The following is a 15,632-nucleotide window of genomic DNA, read 5'->3' on the forward strand; positions in this document are numbered from 1 at the left end:
CCCCCCCACCCTGGGGCCGTCGGCAGCCTCATCATTTCTTATTTGTTCAGTGAATGAAACTCAACACTGCAAGTACCAGAACTAAATGAAATAGGATAGTAAAAATAACATGGCAAATGATGTTAATTTATTTTTTAAGCTTTTCATGAAACCCTGGAGGTCTGTTAATCTCTTCATTCTGAGGACTATATTCAGCCTCAGGATTCAGCCTGAATCCTGAGACTCTAGCTGTCAGTAAATGTTAAGAGATCTGAACTCTGCCAAGAGCCACAGTGACTTACCTCATTGTTATTCATCCTGGTAGGCGGGACCTTGGTGGCTTCCTCCGGGTTTCAGAGACGATACTGAAGCACTATGTTTTCCGCTTTTTATGCTGTTTATTTTTAAGTATAATGATAATAAAGTAGGCTATGTTATGTTATCAGAGTATCTGCAATGGCTTGCTGTTACTAAAATAAAAAGCGTGGATTCTAGTGCCAAGACAAATGTTTTTGTTTGTTTGTTTGTTTGTTTGTTTTTTGTTTTTTAAATAACATGGTTTATTAGTTCGATACACATGCCCTCATATTTGCCCAAACAAACAAAAAAACATTAAAAAAGAATTTTAAAAAATTCAGGGGGTATATTTTTAACTGAGAGCTTAGGAGGCTTAATGACCCTTAGATTACATTATGTGTTAAATGCTTGACACGGACGCTAATTCATAAGATCATAAATGAATCCTAATAAGTAAAATAATCTAGTATTACTGTTGTCTGTGTCTCTAAACTAGTTCCCTGAAGGTAGGCTCCAGCCGATTCAACTTTCTACATGAGATCAAATTGGCATCCAGGCATGTCAGGCGAAATTCGCAATAAAGTCTTCCTTGATGGGAAGTTGATCACACTATACAGCGCTCGTACCTGTCCCAGGACAAGTCCAGGAGATTTTGTGTAACGAATAGCGTTAAGTGATTAACGAGGGGGAGGGTGCGTGAGGGGGTTAACCCCCTCCTGCAGGGGGGTCTGGAAATTGTTTTAAATATAGAGGCTTTGAGATGCATTCTGTTGTCTTTTGAGACGAAAACTGGCAACCTTAATTGCTAATGATGACGGTGTTGAATCATGGCTGTGTTCTGTGGTTCAAGACACTGTCACTGATGTCTGAATCGTAACAACGGGTCCCAATATTAAACGGGTCCCGGCCGGGAGATTTTTCCTGATCGGGAGATTGGTCCTGAAAACGGGAGGGTCCTGGTCAAAACGGGAGACTTGACAGGTATGAGCTCTGCGCACCTGTCTTATTGCCCACATAGTTTTACTGGTTTTCTAGTTCAGGTAGTAGTACGGTAATTCACACATGCCCTGCTCATGGCGCATGCGCGGGGAGGTGGCCGTTCGCATTGCTGCTTTTACTTCAGTGCCAGCTGTTTCCTTACTACTCGAGCAGTCCGGCGGCTGAGAGTAGAGATGGTGTTCTACGCATCTCCCATTTCAAACCAGTTTAACCAGCATGCGAACCGGGAAGAGACATGACAGCGCACGCACAAGACAAGGCGTCCCGTCCTCTCTTTCTCCCCATCCTGTTCGGACCTGGCAAAGGAATTTGTTGCTATATTCTCCTGTTTTCTGTCTGCGCTTTATGCTACAGTAACTCTTTGCAAGGGGAGTTTGTACATGATGATGTGTGGGCTATCAGTAACAATCCTGATGTCAGACCCGGCTCCAGTATGAAAAACATATTTTTCAACGACTTCTGGGGCAAGAGAATGGCCGATAACACCAGCCACAAATCATACAGACCCCTCTGTATTCTCACTTTCAAGTAAGTTTGGTCTTTCTATGATAGTTTGTCTATAAGCAGCGCCTTGCAATTGGTTAATATCTGTTTATGAATAACGTCTTGAACAGAATTTTGCATTTGATGCAGCTCAATCTTTAAAAAAAATAAAAATAAAATCGTGAGTAGTTTTGTACGTCTGCTTCCTGTCTGTAAAAGTTAATAATTTATACCCACTGCTTATACACAGAATCAATCCAATACTGTACCACCCTTTGGGCGCTCGCTTAGCGGACACTATATGGAATGCAAATATCTTTGGAGCGGAAACATGAATCATCGCTTCATGTCAAGTGTAAATATTTTATACAATGTATTTATAATTAACTGTTTACACGAAGCTCCCTACTAGTTTTCGTTTGTCTGGAAGCAAAAAGCACATTACGTTAAATACCGTATGAAAAGGCATTGCAGTCTACTGTGGGTACAATCTTTCACCCAGAACATTTGTATCAAACGCTAGCTCGCTTTACGCTGTTGCGCAGATACGGAATTTTAACAGTTTTATAATATTTGGCTACAAAGGCAACAGCAGAGTATAATAATACAGTGCAAGTTCGTTCATTCTTAATTTTTATACAAAACATTCGATAGGGTTAGGGTTAGGGTTAATCCATAGCATTAAACACGTGTTGCTTTTCTGTTTTACATGACAGATACAGTAAATGTTCTAGCCCCAAGACCAAAACATAACAACGCAAAATGTTTTAACTATTTGTGCGTGTCCCTGTTACCTTAATAATAATAATAATAATAATAATAATAATAATAATAATAATAATAATCCATGTACCAGTAAACCAAGCCATACGCGAGTCATTAATCATTTTTGTATTGTTCACCCTCATGTTCCAGCAATTGTATGACTTTCAGCAGTACTTCTAGCCGCCTTCACCCCAGAATGGTAATATAAAGCAGGCATTTATGTGAATGAGGAAGGCTCATGGTTCACTCTGTAGGCTAAATGAATTAAGATATAGCTATAACAGCCCACTGGATACCTATCAGGCTTTAGTGGAAACAATTGAATGATCCTTGAAGATAATAATTTCCATTAATTATTTCATTGGTGTGTGTATATATATATACACATATATATATATATATATATATATATATATATATATATATATGACCATGTTAACCGGTTTTCATTTTTTGTGTGTATAAAAATCAAACACACAAGCCAAAGTGCTGAAAAAAAGTATCCCTTTGCTACAGTTTATTTGTTCATCAGACTGGGATCTCATTCAGAATCCACAGCCTGCATGTCTACATGGGTCCCGGTTAAATAACACATAACTTGGTTGATTGCATTTTATTTTTTTTTTTTACCAGAAGGGTATAACTGATGATGAAAATAAAAATAAATGCACAATCCCAAAACCTCATAAGTAAATAAACCACATTTTTAAGGATCTTTGAAAACAATTGGCTCTCATCTCAATGGAGAATAGTGGATGAGATGGAAGATTGCAGTTCACGGTGACGGTCCACATTGTGTATCAGAATAGAATAGAGGGGATGGAATGTCCAGGCTGGTTTGAACATTGATTTTTTTCCTGCTCTCCCAACACATCAAAATGGACTAAATGGGGGAAAAAAAAGAATGCAGAGGGATTTCATTACAGCAGCTGTTCAGCAATAGGTTGCAATCAAATCCTCCTCATTTGGATGGTAACTTTCATCCTGTCTACCAGTTCTCTGTTATGTGGGAGGAAGGTGCTCCGTGTGAGAGCCAGCAGGTCAGAGCTGAAGAAAAACCTTGCTATCTTTTGAATTTACCGTATTACTCTCTGTCTGATGAAATGACAATAAGAAAGTTGAAGTATTAAGGTGATCTCTATAGCAACACAGATGATTGCTTGAAATTACCTTCATGGTTCCTCAGCGGGAGACCAGCCTGCCTGTGGAAGAATACGCTACCTTGCACATTATTTAACAAACTATTCAAATCTGGATTTATGTGACAATTTGGTTGGCCCATAACTGCCAAATCAGATGGATCGTTCAAGGTAAATGAGTTGTATGCCCTGGAAAAATCTATTCAATGCCTGGAATCTTCCTGAGGGCTATTTGAAAGCAAAAGGTTTAATACAGTTATTTTCCATAGTTTTCAAAGGTCTTTTCTGTTTGGCCACGTATACTGTATGCATGAGTGGACATCTCATACAGGGTGCACAGCATTAAATATGGAGATTGCCTGGAGGTATCTGTCAAATTCATCCCATGAATCTCACTGTGTTTTGATATACACTGTGCTTATGTGCATGCCCCTATTGCACGGTGCTTATGTGGATGCCCCTATTGCACTATGCTTATGTCGGGGAAGAAAGTTTTCAGCTTCTCAAATTTTAATGGGGGATCACCATGGACAAGCAAATGAAGATTGTTGTCAGTGACTCAATAGGGGCACTCTTCCCTCTTTGTGAGTAAACCAATGCTGTTCATGTAGTCCTTTGGATGTGATTCTTAAGGTCCTGTCATCTCTTTTGACATTTAAAGATCATGTTCACATCTTCAAGAAAGCAACCTTGTTACCCTGGATAAATTCTACCACACGCCTCTGTATAATTCAAGCAAGGATTCAGCTCCTCTAACTAAAATAATAATAATCAAAATTTTTTAAAAACTCAGTTACAAGGTATATAGATGTGCTGAAAAGAAAAATAAAATGTTTAAATGAGGAGTCTGTTGTGATGAAACATGTAAAAGAATTGAACTTGCTGCTTCTGTAAGATTTCAGTTTAATCCCTGAAAATCTGTCTGGGTGTTGCTTCAAATAATAAACAATGAATTCATAATAATAGTAGAAGTCAATCCAAAAGAAGTAGGCTGTGTAATTTTTTTTATAGAAATGAAAACAACTACTGCAGAGACAATGACCGCATGGCATATGCTAATACCTCAGCTGCCAGTTCAGATACTGTGCATTTTCTATGAAGGGTTTTATTTTCATATTTTGCAGCTCATAACCCATTTAAGAACCGTGTTTTATCAAGGGGACGGTGAATCTTAATAGGTCAAAGCCACCCATATTTATAGTTGCTTCTAATGTCAGTTATAATTGGTTGTGCCTGAAAAAGATAATAAATGTTAATGTGTGTTCTGTAGCTACCTCTAATCAAGTTGAGGGCATTTATCTTTTCTTTCAAGCCTGCCAGCAAAGAATGCAAGAAAAAGTACACTCTCAACTTGATTAGCGGTAGCCATCGAACACTTATACATAGATAAGAAGCTGATTTTAAAAGTATATAAATGATAGGTATCCTGTTGTGGTGTAAATGTTTAGAATGCTTTGTCATTGACATTCTGAGTGCAAGATCTACACTCGATGAAAGTGTAGTAGCTGGTTATAGGTTCCAACAAGGATGTGACTTTACTTCAGCATGTCATCATCTGTCTGACGTTTACAAAAAAGGCAATCCTGAAAACCTGAAAACCTTCAAAGTAATTCTACAGTATTTCCCTGATGATTGGTTTCCTTAGAGGAGAGAGGCACATATTATTGCAGATGAATTCTACCTTCTCCCTAACGACTCCCTCATTCCACTTTCCATAACCTTCAGGCAGTTTTTGAGATTTCATGTTACTCTAATGAGTCTGATTTCATCCAGATTTCTTTCTAACAAAATATCACAGTCGAATATTAAGTGAGACATTTCCATGTGTTGCATTTGTAATGAACACTGATCAAGGCAATGTAATGAGTACGTCTTCATTAGTTCTGATCATTAAATAAATGGCCTTTTTTCCCCCGTCATTTTCTTTCAGACTGAATATTCTACTGAGCGGCATGACACCCTTATGCTTCCATGTGGTGAATGTATTCTTGCACTGCACAGTGACTGCCCTGTTGATGTATACCTGTGAGAAGACTGTGTTTGATGACAGTCGCCTGGCCTTCCTTGCAGCGCTGTTGTTTGCTGTTCACCCTATACACACAGAAGCGGTAGGCTCAGTATCCAGATGTTTTAGCATTTTGCATGTTGCAAGAAAGTGGAGGGCAAGTTGATTTATGTAAATCCCACTCTTCGTTCAACTCTTTCCAAAAAACTGGCATTACACCTACACCCTTTAACAGACCAACATGCATTAAAGAGACACAAGCACTGTTCGAGGTTTGATTATCATGATCTACAGGCACACAATGAGTCTTTTCTATTATCTAAACAGTAGCATTAATTATATTGGCCTCTATTTAGATAACGTCATAGACCCCAGGATGCCCCAATGTAAAGGTAAAACGAAAGAGCCAATCTCTCAGTAGATGAGAGGCTAACCCAATGCCCAGTCTGCTCTGTGGGCATTAAGGAACCAACGGATCCAAAAAGAACTAACACTGGTCTCCTGGATACATTCCAGAAACACTGTTTGTCTGGATGGATTCCATCCTCCCCAGCAGTCATACATAGGGATAGGGCTTCTTGGAGGATTCTTTGCTATTCTATCGACTGCAGAAATACTTTGTAAGAATAATTTCATAATGTGTAGACACACAGACATTGTAGTACATATTTGAAGATATAATATTTAACATTAATACCTCAATATCCTAGGCAACACCCCACTATGTTGGTAATATACAAACATATTGGTTAATATTGATTTCTTAATATACAGGACGCCACCTCCATTGTGTGATTAATATTTAAATATAGGGTTTCAGTCCTTCAGAAATGTCATATTTCTTATAAAATTATATTTACAATTATATGTTCATTTTAATGTCATGAGCATGGGAGAGTCATATGACACCTTGTATCCACCAGGTGTTGCAGTTCTTAACCCTTTATAGGAAGAAAACTGTATATTGTCTTCCAGACAGACATTCTTAATTAAAAGATAAGGATCAGCTAAAGCCCCTTTCACACTGGTACTCCTACCCGGGTCCGGATCCGGGTCCTGGTTACCCGGGTTACAATCCCGCGTAGTGAAACCACATACCTGTATCATACCTGGGTTAACCCGGGTCCCAGCAACCCACCTCATTATGTGGGTTGACACGCTTTGATCCGAGTTGAGTGAGACAAAATGCTTGATAGCTGTTCGTGAGTCGACTCAATAAGAAACAGCCATGCCTGCGTGAAGGTTTCACTTCCGCAAGGTACCGTATTCCTTCGAATTTAAGATGCCCTCAAATTTAAGACGCTGCCGAAATTTGCTACCCTCAATCTGATGATAAAAATAAAACATCAAATAAATATACATATACCAAGATACAACCTCAGTTATGCTGTTGTGTCGTACAAAATTGACACAAAACAGTGTAGTTGTAGATCAGGGGTGTCAAACTCAGTTCCTGGAGGGCCGCAATATGTTCTAGCTTTCATTCTACCCAAGCTCTCAATTACTTAATTGGTCTAATTATTTTATTAACTGGACACATTTAACACTTCTCTCCGGCCTCAAAATATTTCAGTGTAGTGTATCTTGATTCAAGTGCATTTTGTAAATTATCAACTGTAAAAGACCTTGAAAAATATGAAATATGAATTCAACAAATAATTCCAGTTCAACAAATAATTAGATCAATTATGTTTATTGAGAGCTTAAGTTGGAATGAAAACCAGAAGACCCTGCGGCCCTCGAGGACTGGAGTTTGACACCCCTGTTGTACATTAACCACAGAGCTTGTTTATTGTGCTGCACACTGTATAATACTTAAGATCTCTGTCATACACGTACCACCACTCACTTACAGAATCACACATCCTGGCAACAGCAAGCACAACACAACACTTCACGGCATCAGGCAACATGTAACCCATCAACCACAACTGCATTGAACATTGCTTGGTATGTCGAAAAATACAAGGGTCTGATCAGAATTTCCAATCTGTCCAAGCTGGTACTGTTTGTTAGAAATGCTGAAATTGTAAACGTTTCTCTTGGAATTTTCTCAGCAGTGTCACGTTGCTGTTTGTGTCCTCGGGTAGCCATGTTTTTTGTTGCCGATTCACTATTTCACTGTGTTGTTATCACTATTTAATACATGCATCACTATGTCCATTTATGTTTTTTTTTCTGATTAGCCATATTTTGGTTGACTGAGACACAGCATGAGCCAGATTGCAGCAGAGATGAAGAAACATTTGCTCTAATCAACATTTGTGCCGACGGTTCAATCCAGAGAAGCTTGGATAAAAGCGTCTGTAACAAGCTGCTTCTGGGGTGTTGATACGCGCATTGTGTACTTGCGTCTGTCACCCAGGTCAACCCTGCTTTATCAAAAGCAGTGAGAAATCACGTACCCGACCCGCAGTATACCGGGTTCTTACCCGGGTAGAGTATGCCAGTGTGAAAAGGGCTTTAGTTTGTTTAGACCACACAGACAGGTCAACATAGCAGGTAATCTAAACCATTCCCCAATTTAAATCTTTATGACCCTGTTACTAATATCTAGTCCTTTTGAAGTAAATGTATGCTGTTTTGGGTGAAGTAACCTTAATTAGCATCAAAGCATCTCAAGTCCAATAGATTAAGAATGTTTATGTCATTTCACTAAATATATTCAGCTATAACTAGGAGTTTTTCCCACAACATGGCTTCTCTAAATTGTTGTTGTTTTTTTTTTTTTTTTTTTTTTAATGTTCATCAAAAGTTATATTTTTCCTAATGACTAGTAGTTCAGTATACAAAGGGAGTGAGTTCACCACAGAAAGGCAGGATGGATGATGACTTGTCTGGTTTCCATGGTGTTTTTCAAAGGAATCAGAACACAATTTGCAGCAGAAAGCATAAACAGTTCTAGAAGCAAGTCAGTGAGCAATGTTTGTTATGGAGTGGCATTGTGCTGAAACTATATGTCATTAAAATGATGCACACTCACATGTGAATTGGACCCTGAGCATCAACATGACCATCAACATAGGTGGCATATATAGGGCTCTGTTTGTCACATAATGTAGAGGGAAGAAACCTCTGCGGATGGTTTCACAGACCCTGATTATCTCAGTGTAACCTTGAATAAGGTAGTTCAGAATTAGTGATACTCAGGATCTGTGAAACCAGCCCATGTAAAAAAATAGACAAGGACTAAAGTGTATATTTTTATACACTACAGGTAATATTATTATTAGTTTATTTAGCAGAGCCTTTATCCAAGGTAACTTACAGAGACTAGAATATGTGAACTATGCATCAGCTTCAGAGTTACTTACAACAACATCTCACCTGAAAGACAGACCCAAGGAGGTTAAGTGACTTGCTCAGGGTCACACAATGAGTGAGCCAGGATTTGAACCGTGGGCCTTGTGGTCACAAGCCCTTTTCTTTAACCACAGGACCACACATAATAATAATAATAATAATAATAATAATAATAATAATAATAATAATAATAATAATAATAATAATAATAATAATAATAATAATAATAATAATAATAATATAATAATAAATCAACAACAACAACAACAACAACAACAACAAAGCCCTAAAGGAAGTCTCTTATCCTTAAACTAAATAATACTGTATTATAAATGATATGCAAAGTAGTCTCATTTGAGGTGGTGTTTTTAATGACTGCACAAGGAATTTTTCTGTGAACAATATTTATCTGTTTGCAATTGGCTCTTTTGGTGATTTCCAACTGGGCTTGATTTACACTTGGGAAATGAAGAGATAACACTGCCTTGCTGTCAGATTTTAAAGAAAAGGCTTTTTAAACATGAGCAAAATTGACAACAGCCTTTGAAAAATAAAGACAACCTTACATACAATGTACTGTAAATTATGTCTAAATTACACCATTCCTAATCAAAAAGAAGGTTCTTGTAAAGAATAAATGATATTTTAAAGGTAAGAAACATCTGAAACCATATTAAAATGTTTTAAAAAGATGCAATAGTAAAGGCGAAGTGCTGGTTTAGTAGAAAAAAAAAAATAGATTTTACATTGGAAACATCAGATCTGCGGTTTGTTGCTGTAAAGATGTATTGGTATTGCCAGAACCTAATCCACTTCTTTAGTTTTGGTTTGTGCACAGTACACCACTGACTCATTCCTGCTAACATGCTGTGGAGAAAAACACAAATTAATTTAATTCTCCCATGCAGAAGGGTATGCAAGGACAGTATTGCATCAAAACAATGTTATGCATGGTATCCTTTTCTATTTTCTTTTTAAATCAGTCCATTTGTAGTCTCCAACAGTCATCGTGAAAATATTCTGGGTTAATCTGATCTGAGAGTTTGCTCTTGCTTTCCCATTGTCTTCTCTGCTACATTGCTCTGGTCTCTTATAGGTTGGTGAGGCAATGTTGACCTTTCAGTGTCGTGTTCCACGGACTGCGGTATTAGATGCTGCACTGGTTTACTTTCCTTTGTGTTGAGACATTTTAATTTTTCTTTTCCCTGACCACTATTGCAAACATGAATATCATCTTCCTCCCTATTTTACACTGTTCTGTCTCCTCTAACTCAAGTGTGACCAGAAAAACATGCTGTGTGCTGCACAAGCGTGAATGAATAATTCTGTCTTCGTGTTTATTCAGTGCTCTGTGGCTGCCTTTGAGTCAAGACTGCTGTTTGTGGTCCAATCTAAGCAATGTTTTTGTGATGGACCAATGTCATTGACCTAGTCAGGGTCACCTAGTTCATATAAACACCAGACATGGTGTATCTGTTTATTTATCATTTATACAAACAGAAACAGACCAAGCCTTGTTTGAAGGAAAGTGTTGGAAGACAGATAACAGGACACAGCAATTACTGTAAATATAACACAGTTATTCAAGATTCAACAGTCAGGCACTGCTTTGAATTCTCTTTTAAAATGGCTCGGAATTGAAGGAAAACTGGAAATGTTACAAACTCAATAAATTCATTCATTCATTCATTATTAAATCTGGACTGAATCTATACAGCTGGGGTTCGAACTGAAAACATTCTTCTGCAAAAACCTTGGAAGTACAAACCACCTATCATGTGGCTGGCTTAGCTTAATTTAGCTGTATGCAAATCATAAAAAATACTAAGTTTCTCAAGACTGTTTTGCTTGGGAAAAGTCTCCGTTTATAGCACTAGCTATATTGTTGCTTGCATTATATATATGAGAGAGATCGCCTGTTGTCACAGTGAAAAAACACCAAGGATATACAGATGAAAAGCTCTCAAATCCCATTTAGGAGAGGAAAGTTTGCTGTATAAACACAACAAAAAAAAGTCCACAGAAAAAAAGCTATTTGAAAACTATTGTACTGAATAAATCCTTGGGGGGGGGGGGGGGGATTTCAGACAGAAAAGAAAACATCAAGAAAATCCTTTAGAATTAATGTAAAAAAAAAAAAAAAACTGCACATTGCTGACCTCCAGATTGCCCTTAGCAGAAATGTAAAACATCTAGATCTGGAGGGAAAACATCTGATCTGGCAACACTGGCATGAAGGCTACCAGACTACAAATGGAATTCTGATCAAACCGCATTACTCTTGGTATATTGTGGATCAGTGTTGTATTCATTTGCAACCAAAACTAGTGCAGCATAAAACCATGAAAGAAAAAAACAAACAGAAAATCTTTAAATCTTTTTGTTGTTTGTTTGTTTAATTTTCACCTATCCATTTTCTCATAGCAATAGAATCCTCATAAGAGGGCTTTACCTGCACTTTTTTTCTGTTGCTAATGAATACAAATGTTTTCCTTAACGTTTACTTCAGGTTCTGTTGCTTTAGTGATTTTTCATGAACTTGAACTTTTTTATGATTCGTCAAAATTGTTAATTTTCTCCTCCATTGCATTCATTAATGTATCAAATTAATATGCTAATCTGTTAGCCACACAGATTCAGGAGAACACATTCGCCCTTCTCTCTGGAACTATATTGTTACAGCCGCTCCACGCTGGTAGGTTTTTATTTTCAAGCGTGATGCTGTCGGGTGTGTTTTATCAGGTAGCGGCTGGATTCTCTGGTTTGTCATCTGGTCAGCAATACACAGCTTGTTTTTTGTATTTGCATTGTCTTGGAATGCAGTAATTATTTGGAATATCAAGTCTTTTAATAACTGAAAGGCCAGAAAATGTATTCTACATTGCATGAGTCAAAATTGTCCTACAGCCAGACATATCCAAGCCATTAAAACAAAAAAAAAACACTATTGCTTTATTTAGACCAAAAACAGAGAGACTGTGAATTAACATTAGGAAAAGTATATTTATTCTAAATCGTGGATTATTACCTATTTAGTTTACCAGTCATAGTTCTGAGTTTGTCAAAACTCAGTTCGACCTATCCCGTGTAAAGAAGTAATCTGTTTATGTTTAAAAGCAGTTCCTGAGTATGAACTTCATTTTCTGGCTAATTCAGAAAGTGGGCAGGGCAGCTTTTGAAATGAGATGTTGCATTTCAGTGGATCCTGCTTAAATATGTAGTAATACTTTTCCATCTTGATCTACCAAAGCAACTGCAAGTGTTTTTGGTCCTGCTCTCCCAAAAGCAAGTTTAGTGTGCTGCTGTTTACAGTCAACTCCACCGCCGTTAGTATTACAAAAATCAAATAAAACATAAAGATGTGAATTGCTGTGAAGTGCTAGCTGAATCTATCATCCATTGATTTATTATTGATTAGACTGTCCAGAGTAAAATGTGGAGACAGTTACCTACACCTTTTCTTTGTGCAGTACACTAATAACACTGTGCGAGGTAATGTTTCACCACACCCCTAACAGCTGTTCCAAGACAGTATTAAGCTTTTTTATTACATTTTTGCAATACAGATACACTGACAAAACTAATGTATTGTATTTTTTTTTTGTTCTGTTTTTTTGCAGGTGTCTGGAATTGTTGGGAGAGCAGATGTATTGGCCTGCTTTTTATTCCTTTTGACATTTCTCTCTTATATTGAGTAAGTATTAGCTGGCCTATTTTTTATTTTTATAGAATTAATTCATTCTAATTAATACTGTATTTAATTTTCAGATATCTGGTCCAACTGTCTTTACTTTGTAGTTGTTGCTTGAGACTGACCCCTTTCATATTAAGCCATAGGTCTTTTTTTAAGAATATGTTGGTTTAGCTCTATCTTACTTGACCTTACTGCTTTTATTGTCTGTAAGTCTGAAATCACTCCACATCAACTGGGCTCCTAAAAGCTGAATTTCTGCCAGCCTAGGTTAGGAATACAGACTTGTTTAGTTTGTGATTTTAAAAGTGTTTTGTTTGCCTGCAGAGTGCTTAGGGTTACTTTTTTATTGGCAAAGTGCTCTCATTTGCTTGTTAAGAAATTGGATTACAGTTGGCACTAAATATTCTACTCCACTTTCTATTTTCCAATAATTCCTGTGGAAAAATTACATAAAAAGTGTTTTCCATAAAGTATGTGTTTTTCAAATAGAAAAATAGGCAATTTATGAAGTATTGGTATTACATACAAGATTGACTGGAAATATGTTGTTACCTCTTGGCACATTGCCATGGATTAATACCAGTACCATTAATCTGAAATGTAAAAAGGTGCCCCAGTGTCAACAATGTATTTATTTTTCTATTAATAGGAGTGTAGATCCAAGTTGTCTTGGGGAACGATTCCCTGCTACAGCCTCCTCTTGTGCCCTCTTGCTGAGTCTGTTCCTGGGGACCTGTGCAATGCTGCTGAAGGAAACTGGAATCACTGTTTTTGGAGTGTGCCTGGTTTACGATTTGTTGGTTTTATGCCAGAAGCAACTTAATGTGTAAGTTGTTTTTTATCCTTTTTTGCTTTTAGTCAAACTTTTTTTTAGGAGGCAAGATAATACATGTATATATTACATTAAATAAACATTCATTGTAAACCTAAGTCCTTGGCGGTTTCTCTGGCACAGTTTTTGCAGTCAGAGGTGAAGTAATGCTAATCTCCTGTGTTGTTTTTTGGATTTCTGCTATTGTGATCGTTTTCACCAGGCAGCAGTGTTAGAGGCCCTAGCCACTCCTGCATCTTTTTTGAAAGCACTGTTTAGTCTGATGCAGTACAATTATAGGAATTAATTGGTGCTCTCGATTGTTGAAGGTTTCAAGCAGACTGGGGCACAAAGTAACCTTTACAATTGCTGCAAATGAGAGCAAAGGGAAATGGATCAAAATGAAGGCCAGTTCAGTCTTCATCTGTTTTGGTTTCTATTTTCTTTCTTTCTTTATTTTTTTAAGGAAACAGAATAATTGCTGCTTAACAGTGGATAAAGCAACATAGAGGTGGTGCAACTGACATGGTGGCTCATGGTTGCAAACAGGTCAATCTGTTAATAAATTCAAATATGCATAAAAAAGGTATTGTTACATACAGTGTCACACACTGTATCACAACAAATGGCCACATGTTGTTGTATCAGTAATCTTTGTATGGTAATTACATTTGTACCTAAAAAAAAAAAAAAAAAATTACATATATTAAATCATTATTTTGAACCTTTTTAAAATTATATTTTCTTAATCTATTAAATGGGGGGGGGGGGGTGAAACCCTGAAAGAGAAGATGACCGCCAATTATACTTTTGGGATATGTCTGCTTGTCAGGTATTCGCTGAACATTTTATATCAAAGCTGCCGATAGGCCCCTCCGGGGAGTGACGTCCTCAGTCCTGCCTCACCGAACTGTCTCCCTGGGCGCTGGTGTTCTGGGGTCCCTCATCCAGTGTATCCCCATTCTTGCTGACTGACCCATGTGCTAGCTGCCGCGGAGGCCTGGAGGCGGTGCCTCAGGTTGCCTATTGACGCCGTGGGGATTGGAGCCGTCCAGGTTACCATGGTAACTGCCTTCCCCGTACCGAGGCATTAGAGGGGAGCATTTTAGCTGCCTGCCATGGCGCGTTGAGCTCTCTGTGTGAGCGTTGTAGTATCTCCTCTACCACTGACCCGAAAGTATGGCAAGGGGAAATAGGCATATCTAGTAATGCAGACTTGTCCGTATCCAGGACCCTTGCTTGAGAAAGCCACAGCTTTCTGTGTGCCACCACCAAGCCTGCCAGGCTTCAGCCTAGGACTTGCCCTTGGAAACCTGAGATTTGTAACAGAGTGCCCGAGACTGCTTGCAGCTCTGAAGCTAGTGGCTTGAGGAGGGTTACAGAGCATATCATCAAGGCAGGCCATTAAGAAGCCTCCTGTGTTTGCCAGATGCATTACCTGCACTTCAGCTGCATCAGCCTCCCACTGGGGGGGTTCACACTAGGGCCACTATGGTGGAGTCCACCGGAGGGAACTGTGCCAGCCCTACCGTCTCTGCTCCTTCCATGGAGCAAGTGCGGCTGCGCTCTTGGACACCCTGGGCGCTGAGGCCGGGTGTTACCAAGAGGATTTGACCTTCTCCAGGAGGTCTGGTAATGCCAGAAAAGGTTGGGGGGTTAGTCTGCACTGGTCTAAAAACAGACTTGCACTGCTCAGAAACTGTCTTCCAGAGCACCTGGAGATCTAGAGCCATTGCGGTGGCGCTGTGGAGTCTGTGCAGAAGGAATACTTTGCGTAGGGCTCAGAGGGCGGGGAGGGGCGGTCTTGGATCCCGAGACCGACGATGGCTCTCCTAGGCTGGCCGCAAGAGTCTCGCCCGAGAAGTGAGCCATTCTGCTTTGCAGGGTCTTCTCCTTGAACCCGGCGCAAACAGGGCAAGATGACCTGTCTGCTAAGGCAGCAGAGGCATGATCAATGCCCAGGCTCCTCAGACAGGGTGTGTTTGTCCTGCAGAGGCAATTTCTGTGTGTAGGATGTGCGTGGGTGGAAGTTTGACATTCTCAGTCGAGGTGTTGAGCTCTGTAGCGTCGATGGAGCTGAAGCACAGAGGTGTCAAGCCTGTATATCACTGAGGCACCAAAAAGCCCAGGGGGGATCGAGTGTGCTGGGTGAAGCGC

The 15,632-nt window shown here is 38.9% G+C and overlaps 1 protein-coding gene across 1 annotated transcript in view; it reads left to right on the top strand.

The window, feature by feature from the left end:
* The first annotated feature begins 1,434 nt into the window (after positions 1-1,434).
* LOC121319641 (protein O-mannosyl-transferase TMTC1-like) overlaps positions 1,435-15,632 on the top strand; it is a 94,943-nt gene continuing 80,745 nt past the window's right edge. The window contains exons 1-4 of the mRNA XM_041257271.1: positions 1,435-1,803; positions 5,593-5,770; positions 12,591-12,664; positions 13,314-13,490. Coding sequence (XP_041113205.1) covers positions 1,511-1,803; positions 5,593-5,770; positions 12,591-12,664; positions 13,314-13,490 — 722 coding nt within the window. The 5' untranslated portion in view covers positions 1,435-1,510. The remainder of the gene's footprint in view (positions 1,804-5,592; positions 5,771-12,590; positions 12,665-13,313; positions 13,491-15,632) is intronic.

This window comes from Polyodon spathula, chromosome 8 (assembly GCF_017654505.1).
Source record: "Polyodon spathula isolate WHYD16114869_AA chromosome 8, ASM1765450v1, whole genome shotgun sequence".
NCBI classification, from domain to species: Eukaryota; Metazoa; Chordata; class Actinopteri; order Acipenseriformes; family Polyodontidae; genus Polyodon; species Polyodon spathula.